General features: G+C 37.9%; 1 protein-coding gene across 1 annotated transcript in view; it reads right to left on the bottom strand.

Moving 5' to 3' along the window:
* Positions 1-691: 691 nt before the first annotated feature.
* Positions 692-16,454, bottom strand: part of LOC112061887 (probable global transcription activator SNF2L2) — a 39,695-nt gene continuing 23,932 nt past the window's right edge. The window contains 1 exon segment of the mRNA XM_055088484.1: positions 692-870. Coding sequence (XP_054944459.1) covers positions 692-870 — 179 coding nt within the window.

Below are 16,454 nucleotides of genomic sequence, written 5' to 3'. Positions count from 1 at the left end.
TGAAATCAGACAGAATCAAGGCTTGGATCTCAGTTCTGCTTTGTGCTAGTTGTGTGAAATTGTCAAGGCTGTTGAATTCTCTAAAATTCAGTTTCCTCATTATTAAACTGGGATAACAGTGTTTATCTCATGCGATTGTTGTGGGATTACATGAAAAAATAACATAAAAACTGCTTAGAACAATACCTGGCCCAAAGAAAGCCCGTGAGAAATGTTATTTTCTTATTTTTGCTTCTTGGTGCCATCATCATTATCATCATCATTTTTATTATTACTTGGGAAGTTATTTTTGAAATATTATTCTGGTTTGGGCTTCCCTGGTGGCGATGTGGTTGAGAATCCGCCTGCCGATGCAGGGGACACGGGTTCGTGCCCCGGTCCGGGAAGATCCCACATGCCGCGGAGCGGCTGGGCCCGTGAGCCATGGCCACTGAGCCTGTGCTCTGCAATGGGAGAGGCCACAACAGTGAGAGGCCCGCGTACCACAAAAAAAAAAAAAAAAAAAAAAAAAAAAAAAAAAAAAAATTATTCTGGTTTTTCATTGCTTCTTTCTACTAAAAAGCAACATCAACAATACCTCATATGTGTAGATAATTTCAATTTACAAGGTATTTTTACATGTCTTATCTGATCTTTACAATAATGCTCTGAGTTGAGAAGGATTAGTTTCTCCACATTACAGATCAGAGTCTCAGAGAGGTTTAATAACTTGTCCAAAGGATGAACCCAGGGGACTTGTGATGTTTACTTCCCTAGCCCCATAGTCCCTAGTACAGGAAGTGACTGAGGTAACCCAGATGGTACTAGCAGGACGGTGATAAACAACATCAGGTGGCCTTGTGACAGAGTCGTCTGCAATGAACATCAGCACTGGAAAGTTTAAAGCATCTTTAAAGAAAACTTTACATGATTTGAGAGAACACTGCTATTTTATTATAGAGTGTAAATGTCTTGAAATAGAAACAGTATAAGGGTGTTCTTTTTTCCCTTGTATACATTGGCTTGTAAACAAGGTTTATCTCTCAAAATTTATTTTCAATTTTGAATATCATAAGCATGCTCCTTATTAAAAAGACAGTATGGAATGTGGGGTTCTAGAGGCATTCAGAAGGGGGTCCTAAGGTGGGTGTTGGGAGCAGTGAGTGGTCATGGGACATAGGAACGGTCTCTAGTTGTGCCTGGGTGTGTTTGCTGGAGGACACAGACAGACCAGCGTAACAAGTCACACTGATTCATTTGTCGCATTTCCCTCCTTATTTGTCTCCCTCCAGTCAGGAGGAAAACAGCTGTTCTTGTCCTCTAGGGCACTTAACTGTGAGAAGGTTTCCACCAATTTGAAGAAAATGGAAAAAACAAGGACAGCAAAGTGAGCTTTTCATAATACTAATTTTATGCTTCAATTTTTAAAAAATTCTTCATTAAGAATTTCCTGTTGTTTTCCTATTTTAAAATGTCCTCTTCTGAATGATAGCAATAGTAGTTGGCAGTTGATTTTAATTTGCTAATCAGGCCAAATAAAAAGTTGGTAAATACACATTGGCTTTTGAAATTGTATTGGTTTGTGGAATTCGAAGTCTGAGGTGGGAGATATCCCTGGCAGAAGGCACCTAAGACCAGGTTTCTGTGTGGAAGCTCCCGGGCACTGGCTTGGCCAGCTCCCTCCACTGACCCAGCTCCCCTTGTGCTGAGCTCTGAATAAATATCCATCTCAGTGAATGAAATGTGATTTAGTTGAGTTCCTCTTGAAAAGCTGTCTGAGGGACTGTGAGATGTGACTGCTTTGACTGACACTCCCATTTTCTCTCCCTCAAAATAAGTCAGATTGACAGGATTCAAAGGAGACATGAAATTAGTTCTTATTGGCTGATTCAGCAACAAAGCCAGGAAGCAGAATCTGCTAAGTGGAAAATATTCTAAGACTAGGAATGAGAGATTGTGAGTATAAGGCAAGTCTTAAGTAGCTGAGGAAGTCTCTCCATTCCTGCAGCTGATAAACTACTTTTGTAACTGGATGAAATGTTGGTCCCAGTGAGGACCCCTTTGGCGCAGACACTTTCAGACTGACTGCCAGGTGCAAGAGCAGATAGCATTCAGCCATTACTCATGCACGCACCCTTAATAAAAGAGTTTTCCCAGTAGCTACTGAGGCATCAGCCATTCAGGAAGAATTCAGTGATAGTTTATGCTTAATAACACAATAACCACTTCCATTACATAGTTATTTCAGACTTTAAAACAAAAATCAGGTGAGATAAAACTGTCTGAAAGGGAATGTCCAGGTTCTTCTCTTCCATTTCCTTATGGTACTGCTGCTGTGCCAGGCTGAGTCTCTGATAATGCCAGTGCTACTCTGAAGATCTACAGAATGAGGAATAGGGATGTTCTCTTTATATTAATACAGATTAATTTGGGGGGGCGGATCTGCCCTAATTTTCCCTGCTGCAGTTGAGCCCTTTTTCATTAAAGGAAAAGGAGAACTTAGACCTGCTTTCTCCTCTGGTAACTGGAATGGAGAGGATGAGGTGGAAAGAAGGTTTCAGGCATTACCACAGGGAAGTGAACTGGCATCTCTTCTGTCCCACTCCATTCCATATTGTAGGCATTTGCCCTCCCACCCCATCGCTTAATAATGAAGTCAGGCAGTACAGCAAGGCCTCAGACAGAAGGCCCATTAGGCATGCCTGTGATTAAAGTTGATTAGCTAGAAGTCCAACATGAGTGGTGAATCAAATCCAATTTGCATGAACTAGGAGGTGCTAATCATTTTCTTCTGTCCTTTGGTAATAAATCATCCTTATATGGGGTTCAGTTAGATCAAGCTTGAGGATTTTGCCTTTAGATTCCTCAACACTGTTAGCTATGCTCTTTGGCTTCATTTTCTAGGATGGTACCTGTCTGGAGCCCCACCTCACAGCTTCATCCTTGAAAAAAAACTTCCTAGAAATGTAAGCAATGATTCATTTAGGTCCATGTGCCAGCGCATAAGACTCATACGAAATGAAGTGTGCATCTTTTAAAGTACCAGTAGAACAAATCATACTTATTTAAACTGATAAAGTACTCAGGCCACATGCACTGTGTTGAGCCAACTGATCATTAAATAATTTTACATACCCTTCTTGAAATGAATCTATTTAAATCCAGGAAAATTGACCACATTTAACCTTCCAGAGCTCATGTATAGATCATTCTTTCTTTGCAGTCTCTTGGAGAATGATGAGATGCTGCTTGTTTTGCCCCAAAGGATTATTTCTGCATATCTCCTTGTCATTTGTATACTCTGTTCTCTGTGCCTGAAGCACCCTTCCCATCCCCTCTCAGAGTCCTCTGTGCTTGTGTCTGTTGAAACATTTATCACACTGCAATACAATTTCTTTTTTACTTATTTATCTCTTCTACTCCTTGGAAACAGGAATTTCATGCCTAGCCCACAGCTGATAATAAATATATATTGAATAAAATGCTGTGAATTATGAGATGGTAGCTATAATGGATTATTATGCAGCCCATTAAAAGAATGATGTTGATCTCTGTATATTGGCAAGTAAAGATGCCCATATATTTCATAATATAGTTACTGAAAAAAAGAAAGCTAAAAAACATTATGCATAGGATGATCCCATTTTTATTAAAAATAAGTGCTTATGCATGTATCCATAGAAAAGGTAAAAAGTGTAAATATGCAGGGGCAGGATCTGGGATGTAAAGGTAGGGCTTTTACTTTTAACTTTATAAATTTCTATATTCTAATTTTACTTTTAACTTTATAATTTTCCATATTTTAATTTGTTAGACTGAGTCTGTATTACTATAAGTTAAAAACCTAATAAATAGCTTTAAAAACTATAAATTACAGATTCTGGTTGCAAATTATTATTTTGAGAAATACTATGTTATTTCTAGGGTTGCTGTAACAAATTGCCACAAATTGGGTTGTTTAGTACAACAGAAATTTATTCTTTCATGGTTCTGGAGGTTAGACGTCTGAAGCCATGCTCCCTCCAAAGGTTCTAGAAAAGAATCCTTCTTTGCCTCTTCTAGCTTCTGGTAGTTGGCCGCAATCCTTGGCATTCCTTGGCTTTTGCACACATCACTCCAGTTTCTGCCTCTGTTTTCATATAGCCTTCTCCCCTGTGTGTCTCCGTGTTTTCGCATAGCCTTCTTATAAGGACACCAGTCAGTGAATTTAGGGTCCACACTAATCCAGTATGACCTTACCTTAACCAATTACATCTGTAAAGATCCTATTTCCAGATAAGGTCATGTTCTGAGCTTCTGGGTGGACCTGAATTTGCGGAGGGGGGGGAATAAATTTACCCCAGTATAAACATGAAACAGCACTTACTAACAAGGGCCAGAACCAACAAGCTTTATGTGTCAAAATGTCTTTTCTGCAGACAGTTTTCTGAGCGGATATCTCACCATTACAATTTGCAGTACCTCGTTGGACTGGCACAGGATGGGAGCACTGGTGATGTTACCGCTACTACTAACAACCCTTGAGCTCATCCCTCCTCTAGCCTGAGACCCGAATTCACTTCACTCTACCCCTCCAGTTCTGGGATGAAGCAGCTTTTAGTTCCTCTTCTAATCTCTAGCTTTACTTTAGGTCTTAGGTTTTGTTTAATTTACAAATTCAATTCCCTTATTTCTTACTTTTTTCTTCTTCTTTTAAGATTATTGTCTACTATGTACAAGGCTCTGTAGGGTACACAAAATGAACTTCTTTGTAGTTTGTTAATACTTACATAATGTTAATGTTACCAACCAGGGTTCTTGGCCTTCCTCAGTCAATAGAAATTGACTAGAGGCCAGACAAGAAATTCAGTCAAGGCTTTATTGGGGCCCCTGCTGCAGCATGTGGGAGCAAGAACAAACAACAGGCTCCCTTGCTTGCTCCCTCCCCGAGGGGAACTTTTTTCTTATATGGGGTGAGGGTAGGGATGTGTCCAGGGGTTGGGCCAGAGGGGTGGCTTAGGTGTTTTCCCCACCCCTTAGGTGGTGTTGTGTGGAGGGGACATATGCAGTACCCTGGCTTTTGCTCCTGACACCCTGTTTTTGCTCCAGGCTCCTCAAAAGTGGCAATTGGTTTTTTTGGTCTCTTTGTATCTTTTGGGTCCAGAATTTGCTCCAACTGCCCATGCAGACAGTTATTTTTAGTCCCATACAGTTTCTCTGTATTTTGTTGCTTGAGGAGAGGTATGTCCAGTTGCAAGCATTGCAGCGCTGCAGCAAAGGGTCCCAGGTCCCAGCCTGTCTCATTAATACTGTACTTACTGATTGAAAGATACACATCAACCTTTGTAAAATTGAGGTTCTTCTTATAGTTCAGGCATGGCATAGTTCAGTTGGCAGCATTTAAAATTTCTTAGTGGTAAATAAATTACACGTCTTACAGTTAATGTCTTCAGATTCAATGACATATGGTAGCACAAGAAATTTGGGCAAATCTTCCTGCCATTACACTCGATAAGCACATGTTGTGAGTGATTGTGGGTTAAGAAATAGGAACCTATAGTTCTTTATTTTAATATAGTTTTTAAAATAAAATGTTTATTATTGTTACTATTTTTTAAATTGAGGTAAAATTGACATATAACATTTTATTAGTTTTAGATGTACAACATAATGATTCAATCTTTCTATATGCTGTGAAATGATAGCCCCTATAGGTCTAGCTAACATCCATCACCACATAGTTATAAATTATTTTGTGTGATGAGAAGTTTCAATATATATTGTCTTAGCAACTTTCACAGATGCAATACAGTAGTATTAACTATAGTCACCATGCTGTACATTATATCCCCATGACTTATTTATTTTATACCTTTTGATCCACTTTACCCATTTTGCTCACTCCCCACTCCCTGCCTCTGGCAATCACCAATCTGTTCATTATTTTGTGTTTTTTGTTGTTTTGTTTTTAGAGTTCACATGTAAGTGAAATCGTATGGTATTTGTCTTTCTCTGCCCGATATATTTCACTTAGCCCAATGCCCAAGGTCTATCCATATTGTTGCAAATGGCAAGACTACATTCTTTTTACGGCTGAATAATTTTCCATTGTATATATACACCACATTTTCTTTATCCATTCATCTATCAGTGGGCACTTAGGCTGTTTCCATATCTTGGCTATTGTAAATAATGCAGTGACCATGGACTTGCATATGTCTGTTCTAATTAGTGTTTTTATTTTCTTCAGATAAATACCAAGGTGTGGAATTGCTGGATCATACAATAGTTCTATTTTTAATTTTTTGAGGAATCTCCATACTGTTTGCCATAGTGGCTGCACCAACTACATTCCTACCAGTGGTGCGCTAGTGTTCCTTTTTTCCACATCCTCACCAACACTTGTTATTTCTAGTTCCCTCATTTCTTATATTCATTCCAGAAATATGATTTAGCACCTACTATTTGCAAGGGATAGAACATATCTAAATGCTCTTATAGAAACAGTATTAGTACTTACATTTACCAAGCAGGAGGTCTGGATATCATTAAAAATTCTATAAGGCAAAAATATATGTGAACCAGGACAGGAGGCAAGCTTATGGTCAATAGTGTACAAAGTTATCAACACTGTACCTTTCCCATTGGCAAGTTTCTTCCAAGAAACTGGGTTCTCGAATTTTTTACTAATGAAACCACAGTCTTTAAGGTGGAAAATTCATTGGTATTAACTTAGTATTTAGCTTTTTCCCAAGCCTGCAATCAGTTATCAATACTTACTGTTCATGGTGTTTGCACCAAGTATCCTTTCTGTAGTGCAGATTTCTGTCCCTCCCCCAAAGGGCTAAAGTATCACATGGAGAAGGGAAAGAAAATGCAAGAGGAATTCTAATTCATGAGTTTTTTCTTTTACATAGTATTTTTGTCAGAGTCAGAAATAAGCCCAGCTAAAATTGAAAATTCACCAGCTAAAAGAAAATGGTTTTATGTGGCAGACCTACTGCCCCAGAAAACAAGTAATTAAAGGACCTCTTAAAATAGTCATAAAATTGACATTCTTTGGGAGCCCATGTGTTCATTACTGTTCTTTTTAGTGAGGCTCCTCCCTGGGCACTATTCTGAGACCTGAGATCTGTTGGCAAAATGAGCAAATCACTTAAGGACTTTGCATCCTCTTCTGGGGAGAGGGTTAGTGTACTTCTGGTGTAGGCAAGATAGTTAGGTCAGGTGGAAGTATGACCTTGTTATTGTTTTTATTTGGAGATTCATTTTGATTTAAGGAGATCTGTATGGGTGCCAAGTTGACAAGCAGTGGACTTGTGATGGTTAATTTTATCTGTCAACTTTGTTAGGCCGTGGTAACCAAATATTCGACCAAACATTAGTCTAGATGTTTCGGTGAAAATATTCTGTAGATGACATTAACATTTAAATTGGTAGACATTGAGTAAAGCAGACTGCCCTCCATAATGTGAGCAGACCTCACCTAATCAGTTGAAGATCTTAGTAGAAAAAGAACTGAAATCCCTGAAAGAAGAGGGAATTCTGCCAGCAGATGGCCTTCAGACTTGAAGTGCAATGTCGACTCTTCCCTGTGTCTCCAGCCTGCTGGCCCGCCCTGCAGATTTTGGACTTGTCAGTCTCCACGATCACATGAGCCAATTCCTTAAATAAATTATCTATCTATCTATCTTTCTATCTACTTACTGATATCTATTATCTATCCATCCTATTTGTTCATTTTCTCTGTGATGATTCTTTGGCTAGGGAAAGTTGGGGGGAAACTTCTACTGAGGAGAAAATGGGTCTTCCTCTAGATTCCAAAGCTAATGCTAACAGAATGCCACATTTCCTTCAGTTTCCCCAAATGTGAGCCATTTATTGGTGTTAGTAATGAAACTTCGGTTGTTAGTACAAAGTTTACATTACACTTGCTTAAATGTCCTAGTGTTTAGATGCAGAGGGCTTATCATCGTAATGTAAACAAGAAACAAATATCATGGCCCATGTCTTCTTTCCCCAAAGGTAAGACAACATCACTACCTCAGAAAAAGGAAGCTATGGACCAAAACCAATGGGGGAAGGAGACAGAGAGTGGCTGGCTATATTCAAATAGGTCTTCTGCCTTTATTATTTTTTTTAATTAATTTTTTTAATTGGGGTATAGTTGTTTTACAATGTTCTGTTAGTTTCTACTGTACAGCAAAGTGGAGTTCCTTGTGCTATACTGCAGGTTCTCATTAGTTATCGGTTTTATACATATTAGTGTATATATGTCAATCCCAATATCGCAATTCATCCCGTCCTCCCTTCCCCCCCTTGGTGTCCATATGTTTCTTCTCCACATCTGTGTCTCTATTTCTGCCTTGCACCCCGGTTCATCTGTGCCATTTTTCTAGATTCCACATATATGCATTAATATATGATATTTGTTTTTCTCTTTCTGACTTACTTCACTCTATGACAGTCTCTAGGTCCATCCACATCTCTACAAATGACCCAATTTCATTCCTCTTTATGGTTCCTTTAATATTCCATTGTATATATGTGCCACATCTTCTTTATCCATTCCTCTGTCAGTGGACATTTAGGTTGCTTCCCTGTCCTGGCTATTGTAAACAGTGCTACAATGAACACTGTGGTACATGTGTCTTTTTTGAATTATGGTTTTCTCAGGGTATATGCCCAGTAGTGGGATTGCTGGGTCATATGGTAGTTCTATTTTGTTTTTTAAGGAACCTCCATACTGTTCTCCATAGTGGCTGTATCAATTTACATTCCCATCAACAGTGCAAGAGGGTTCCCTTTTCTCCACACTCTCTCCAGCATTTACTGTTTGTAGATTTTCTGATGATGGCCATTCTGACTGGTGTGAGGTGATACCTCATTGTAGTTTTGATTCTCATTTCTCTAATAATTAGTGATGTTGAGCAGCTTTTCATGTGTTTGTTGGCCATCTGTATGTCTTCTTTGGAGAAATGTCCATTTAGGTCTTCTGCCTATTTTTTGATTGGGTTGTTTGTTTTTTTGACATTGAGCTGCATGAGCGGTTTGTATATTTTGGAGACTAATCCTTTGTCCTTTGGTTCATTTGCAAATATTTTCTCCTATTCTGAGGGTTGTCTTTTCATCTTGTTTCTGGTCTCCTTTGCTGTGCAAAAGCTTTTAAGTTTCATTAGGTCCCATTTGTTTATATTTGTTTTTATTTCCATTACTCTAGGAGGTGGGTCAGAAAGGATCTTGCTGTGATTTATGTTCTTCCTATGTTTTCCTCTAAGAGTTTGATAGTGTCCGGCCTTACATTTAGGTCTTTAATTCATTTTGAGTTTATTTTTGTGTATGGTGTTAGGAAGTGTTCTAATTTCATTCTTTTACATGTAGCTGTCCAGTTTTCCCAGCACCACTTATTGAAGAGGCTGTCTTTTCTCCATTGTATATTCTTGTCTCCTTTATCAAAAATAAGGTGACCATATGTGCAAAGGTTAATCTCTGGGCTTTCTATCCTATTCCATTGATCTATATTTCTGTTTTTGTGCCGGTACCATATTGTCTTGATTACTGTAGCTTTGTAGTATAGTGTGAAGTCACTTGCCTCCTTGCCTCCTTGCCTCCTTTGTCATAGATTAGTTGACCATAGGTGCGTGGGTTTATCTCTGGGCTTTCTATCCTGTTCCATTGATCTGTATTTCTGTTTATGTGCCAGTATCATATTGTCTTGATTATTGTAGCTTTGTAGTGTAGTCTGAATTCAGGGAGCCTGATTCCTCCAGCTCTGCTTTTTTTTTTTCCTCAAGATTGCTTTGGCTATTCGGGTCTTTTGTGTCTCCATACAAATATTAAGATTTTTTTTTCTAGTTCTGTGAAAAATGCAGGTCTTCTGTCTTTGCTCACACAGTCCTTCTCACCTGGTTTGGCTCAAGCCAAATCTATGATGCTTTCTAAACCTGAATGGATTTTTCTTTCTATGCCAGATGCGCCTTAGAGACTGCACATCTTTCTACTCCCTTTCACAGCAAAACTTCTTGAGTCAGTATCTCCACATTCTCACCTCACTTTCTTCCATACCTGACTCCATTCAGACTTTTGTCCTTATCACACTGCAGAGACTACCCTAGTCAAGGCCCTTCGTGACCTCCACATTGCCCTCTGGCTTTGTTCAAGATTATCTCTGTGTCTTTGATTTTCTGTGATTTGAATATGGTATACCTGGGGGGGGTGTGTGCATATGTATATATGTGGTATTTATCCTGCTTGGTATTCTCTGAGCTTCCTGGATTTGTGGTTTGTTATCATTAATTCTGGAATTCTTAGCCAATATTACTTCAAGTATTTATCCTGCTGTTTTTCTTTTCCTTCTGATATTTCAATTATTATATGCTATACCTTTTGAAATTATCCTATAGTTCTTGGATGTTACTTTCTTTTTTCTTTTTTAATCCTCTTTTCTCTTTATATTTCAGTTTTGTAAGTTTCTATTGACCTATCTTCAAGCTTACTGATTCTTTTTTCAGCTGTGTCCAGTCTACTAATGAACCCATCAAAAGCATGCTTCATTTCTGTTACAGTGTTTTGTTTTGTTTTTTTAACACCTTTATTGGAGTATAATTGCTTCACAATAGTGTGTTAGTTTCTGCTTTATAACAAAGTGAATCAGCTATACATATACATACATCCCCATATCTCCTCCCTCTTGCATCTCCCTCCCACCCTCCCTATCCCACCCCTCTAGGTGGTCACAAAGCACCAAGCTGATCTCCCTGTGCTATGTGGCTGCTTCCCACTAACTATCTATTTTACATTTAGTAGTGTATATATGTCCATGCCACTCTCTCCCTTTGTCACAGCTTACCCGTCCCCCTTCCTGTGTCCTCGAGTCCATTCTCTATGTCTGCGTCCTTATTCCTGTTGTGCCTCTAGGTTCTTCAGAACCTTTTTTTTTTTCTTCTTTAGATTCCATATATATGTGTTAGCATACTGTATTTGTTTTTCTCTTTCTGACTTACTTCACGCTGTATGACAGACTCTAGGTCCATCCACCTCACTACAAATAACTCAATTTCATTTCTTTTTATGGCTGAGTAATATTCCATTGTAACTCCACACCCTCTCCAGCATTTATTGTTTGTAGATTTTTTGATGATGGCCATTCTGACTGGTATGAGTTGGTGTTACAGTGTTTTTGGTTTCTAGCAGTTCCTTTTGATTCTGTCTTAGTTTCCATCTCTCTGCTTATATTACCCATTTGTTCTTGCATGTTGTCTGCTTTTTCCATTAGTGCACTTAGCATATTAATCATAGTTATTTAAAATTCCAGACCAGGCCTGATAAAACCAACATCTGTGTCATACTGGAGTCTGATTCTGATTCTTGCTTTGTCTCTTCAGACTGTGTTCTTCCTTCCCTTGTATTTTTGTTGTTGAAAGCTGGACATGATGTATTGAGTAATAGGAAATGAGGTACGTCGACTTTAGTGTAAATTTTTATGTTAATTTGGCTAGCAGTTGGACTGTGTTTAATGTCATAGCTGTAGATACCACACGCTTCAGTACCTCTCGTGTCTTTGTTTTTGTCTCTTCTGTTGTTCTTGGGTTTCACTAAAAATTTCTTCTTAAATAGACCTGAATTCACTATTATTGTACTAAAACCCTGTTGGTGTGGTTTTAAGGAATGCAGGAGGGATAGCATTTTATAATCTTATTATTAAATCTCAGTCTTTTAGTGGCCCTGTGTCTCTGGGCTATGACCCTCGTGTGTGTTTCTTAGTTTCCCTCTCCCAACCTTTGAATGAGATGAATGCTAGAAGGGGAGAAATGCCCTTCTTCCGGATGGAATAAAGCTCTGGAAAGTAGATCTTTGTTATGGAGAGCATTCTGACATATTTCACAATGATTATGGTTGCCTATCCCTCGCTATAGCCACAGGGTGATCTTTTTTTGGCTCTTCACTGGTGGGAAGAAACTGGTTAGGTTCCTGGAGGTGAAATTCATGAAAGTATAAGGGCCCCCTAAGACCCTGCAGTCCCAGGATTCTCTCACTCTCAAGCTAGTCCATTTTCAGTCTCCAGCAATTCATCAAAATTACCACTTAAATGTTTCTACCAGTTTATGGCCCCAGTGCTTCTGCTTCACATCTCAGCTGTGGCTCTCCAGAATTTGGCATGGTAGCTTGCCCTGCAACCTCAGTTCTCTGATGTTTCCAAGAAAAGTCACTGATTATCAGTTTGTTTAACATTTTCTTTTCCTAAGGATGGAAGTGATGATTTCCAAGCTTTTAACATGTTGAATCCCAAACTGGAAGTCTAGGTATCCTTTACAGTACCTAGCACTGTGCTAAACAGGAATTGGCACACCATGTCTTGGCTTGTGTTTTCACCAATGCTACTCAGCCCATTTCCCCAGCACTTCCCACAGCTACACAGGACACTCCTTTTGCCAGGGGAAACTAGTTGGAGCTTTGGCATGTGTGTTTTAATGGCTGCCAGTCCTTTAAATATAGGCACTAATTTTGTACTTTGAGTGATGGATGACAGCTGAGATCAAGTGGGGTTGTCCCACTCAGCTTCCTGTTTCCTTCTCCCAGACATGTATATTTGCATTATTGCCAAAAAAAGAAAAATAAATCCAAAAAAAATCCACACTTCTCTGTTGGGCTGGAGCCTTGCCCTACTCAGGAAGGGTCATTTCTGGTGTCTCAGGTGTATAGGATCTTCCCTGAGGCTTGATTTCTGAGATTTAGAGACGCTCTGAAGACTTTAATTTTCTTATTTATGGTTTTGCTTTTTGCTGTGTGGGAATACATTTCTCTCACCCTTTCTTTCTTTCCTTCCTTCCTTCCTTCCTTCCTTCCTTTCTTCCTTCCTTCCCTCCCTCCCTCCTTCCTTTTCCTTTTTAATGTTAGTACTTAGCATGTTTATGTTAAGTTAAATGTTTTCCTCATTAATGTTAGCTTTTAGCAGAATAGGAAAATTTAGCTGAAGACAACTGCCTGGTGAATCTTTTCAATACTGATTTGAAATGCAAATTAATATAAGCAATTACCAGATACTATACATAGTCTTAAAATGGAAGGCTTTAAATGACATTTTCCTGGCAATCTGTATAAATCTCAAAGATTAAGCATTCTCTTTATTCAACAAACTAAATATGCATCCAAAGCCCAATTTGAAGTTGCCATCCCATAATCATTCTTAATTGTAGCCAGCTCTGAAATAAAGATGACCTTATCAAATAAGTTACCTAAAGAATTACTTCCTATTCAGGAATATATGTTTGGAAAGAGAGATACCTTATGTATTGGGGTTGGGTGCTGATAGCCTCAGAGGGTGAAGACCAAGATGATATTTTAGGGAGATGGATTTTTTTTCTCAGTCAGAAGGAAGGGAACTAACATTTATTGAGTCTTCTCTGTGTTGAACACTTTATATTCATTCAATATTCAATGAATATTCATTGGGTACTACCATGTTTTGGCCATATATTTTAATTGCTGGGGATGCAATGGGAATAGGACAGATAAGGTCCCTACTCTCATGAGTCATATCCTGGTTGGGAAAATAAAATTAATCCAGAGAATGATAAGTACCCTGATGTAGGACTGAGAATGGCTGGATGGGTGGGTGAGGAGAGGGTGCCCATTAGATAGGGTGGAACAAGCAAGACCTTATTGAAAAGGTGACATTTGCATTGAGCTATTAAGGAGCCAGCCAACCACTCATTTTGTAATTTTCACAACTTGAGAAAAAGGTAACTTTAGTTCAACTAGTATAGGCAAAGAAATGAATTGCTTAACTAGGTTAAGTCATTTCTCTAAAGTTACAGAGACTTCAAATCCTATTCCATTTGCCTCCAAAACTCCCTGCCCACCACAGCCCACAGATTGTTGCTCACCAGCTGCCTCAGTCTTGGGTAGAAACAAGATTTTTGTTTACCTGATCTAGGACTTTAGGTTTTCATGGAACAGAGAATTTTCTAATAAAACTAACCCCCAGTCATCTATTTTCTCAGTAAGAATATTAAAAATCAAAGAAGACAGACACTTAATTTTCATTAAAAAAGATATTTTAATACCAAAAAAGTTAAAAGGATATTGTCTGAGATTAAAGGACATGACTTTGAATTGAATACAGTTAGTTTTATGAAACACACATTATTTTGTCTCTGTTTTTACTTATTTCACAGAGAATCACTAGAACTACAACATAAGAAGACTCATTTGAGAACTGATAGACTGAATGACCTGCAGGTTTACCTCCAACCTTGAGAATCTTAGGTTGATGCAAACTCCCTAATCTTGCTTGATGTGTGGAGGGGCAACGCAGGGAGATGCTCTGCCCTGAGGATATAAACTTTCTTTTAATTGAATCAGTCCAGCAAAGGGCAGGCAGGTCATCTAGACCTAAGTATTTCCAGTTTGAGTGTTGTCCTTTGAAATGTTTATCTATTTAGGTAAGAGGAGATGATGCATTCTTTGTTCATTAAAAAGTTCACACACAACTTAAAGTTCTTTACAAAATAATTCACAAACTGTTTTTCCGTAGGCAGTTGCTTACAATGGCTTGAATAAATTAAGAGATTAGATTCATTGCTTTTCCTATTAAATATATGGTTAGAAGTGACCATTTGGACTTCTATTAATATCAGTAGAAGTGTGTATGTATGTGTGTGTGTGTGTGTGTATCTGTATTTCTTTTCCTAACCGTGAAACATAAGCACAAATAGGAAATGTAAAAGAATAAATACTATTTAAAATTATATGAAAACATAATGATAATTACAGAGGCAATAATTGTATACAAGAGCAGCAATAGCATCCTTGAGGCCGTTTCTACAGTGTTTCAAGTACCTAATTATATCAGTTTTATCAGAGTTCATCTCATAGAGAGATGAGGTAAGAAGTGTTGGGCTCAAGGATCAATTGAAATTTCAGTTCTGTACATGAGTAAAAATAGCAAATACACAAGCTGTTTGAATGGCTGGCTCTTCTCTTCTTTTGTCAATATAACTGTTACTACCTTCTCACTGTTTTATCTCCCTCTCTTAGGCTTAATAGCATGAGCTAAAAGCAATTGATTTCACAAAGCAATTGAAGGGATGAAGAGAAATACAAATTATTAAAAATATACCAGATACAAGTGAATGCATTCTACAATATTAATAAAGTCCCAAAAGGCTTAGAATTAGTTTGAAGCCTTTCCTCTGATAGATGTTTAATATATATATTTTTAATTTCAAAAGAAGTCAAGGATGGTAGAAGGAAGGAGAAGTAGGAAACATAGAAAAAAGCTAAATCACCTGTAATACCACTACCAGGGTCAGCACTGTTTGTGTTTTCCTGAATTCCTTTCGGTCTTTAATATGTATATATTTATTATGTATTTATTAAATATGTAATTATTAAAACAGAATTATAATGTGTATGTAATTTTCTACCCTTTGATTAACTAATATTATGAGGCATTTTCATGATAAGAAATATTTTTCATACATATGCTTTGTATGATGGCCTAATATTTTATCACGTAGAAATATTAAACTTTTTCTAGTTACTCTGCCACTCTTGGGCATTAAGGTTGTTTTCAGTTCTTCCTTCTTAAAAATAATGCTGCAGTGAACATGATCAAATATGAATCTGTTTGCAATTTTGAAATATTTCCTTAGATTAGATTTCCATAAGTAGAATTGCTATGTTAAAGAATGCAAACCCTGCTTAGAGTCTTTACAGCAGAAATGTAGAAACAATCTACCAGTGTGGTTTAATAATTCCCACTTCACTGTACCTTCACCCCTACTGGTATTATCTCTGAAAAAAATGAGTTTGATAACTTGATAGATTAAAAAAACTCACTATATTAATTTGAATTTCTTTCCTTTTTTTCTTTTTTAGTGAGATTCATTTGTGCATTTATTCACTAAAATTTCTACAAAGCATCATGTTGGCAGGAGTGGCTTCAGTGGAGTGTGACCTGTACAGTTGCGTGAGACTCCAAAGTTCAGAAAGGTTTTGTGCTTGGTTTAATGCTCTGCTGTCACCATCTTGGAATTTTATCTTTGAACTTATGTTTTGTAAGTGAAGTTTGATGGGACAATGGAATGAATATATGTATGAGCAGAGCAGAAGAAATACATGCAGTAGGTGTGTCCACTCTTCCTCATCACTCCATTTGCCCATAGTTTGTGATGTTCCATGAGTACAGCATTCTGGAGGACCCAGGATGCATACAAGTTCAGGGAGACTCAAAGTGAGTACAAGGTAAGCATGATACATCTATAACTGAGTAAGTGGGGGGAGGTGACAGCTCCAAGTGGCCATGCTTTATGTTTGTGCCTGAACTTGTTTCCAATGCAGAAAGAAGGTAATATTTTTCTAAGAAACATGAACAACCAAGAAACCCTATCATATCCTTTTTCACTCATGTTACTTTCTTGTATTAGCCAACCACTTACACTGAAAATAATGACATAGAAGGAAAGAAAAAGATAAGACAACCTATAGTTCCT

The sequence above is a fragment of the Physeter macrocephalus genome, chromosome 11, assembly GCF_002837175.3.
Source record: "Physeter macrocephalus isolate SW-GA chromosome 11, ASM283717v5, whole genome shotgun sequence".
In the NCBI taxonomy this organism is placed as follows: Eukaryota; Metazoa; Chordata; class Mammalia; order Artiodactyla; family Physeteridae; genus Physeter; species Physeter macrocephalus.
Note: the sequence above shows the minus strand (reverse complement) of the source record. Positions and strands in the feature narration are given on the sequence as shown.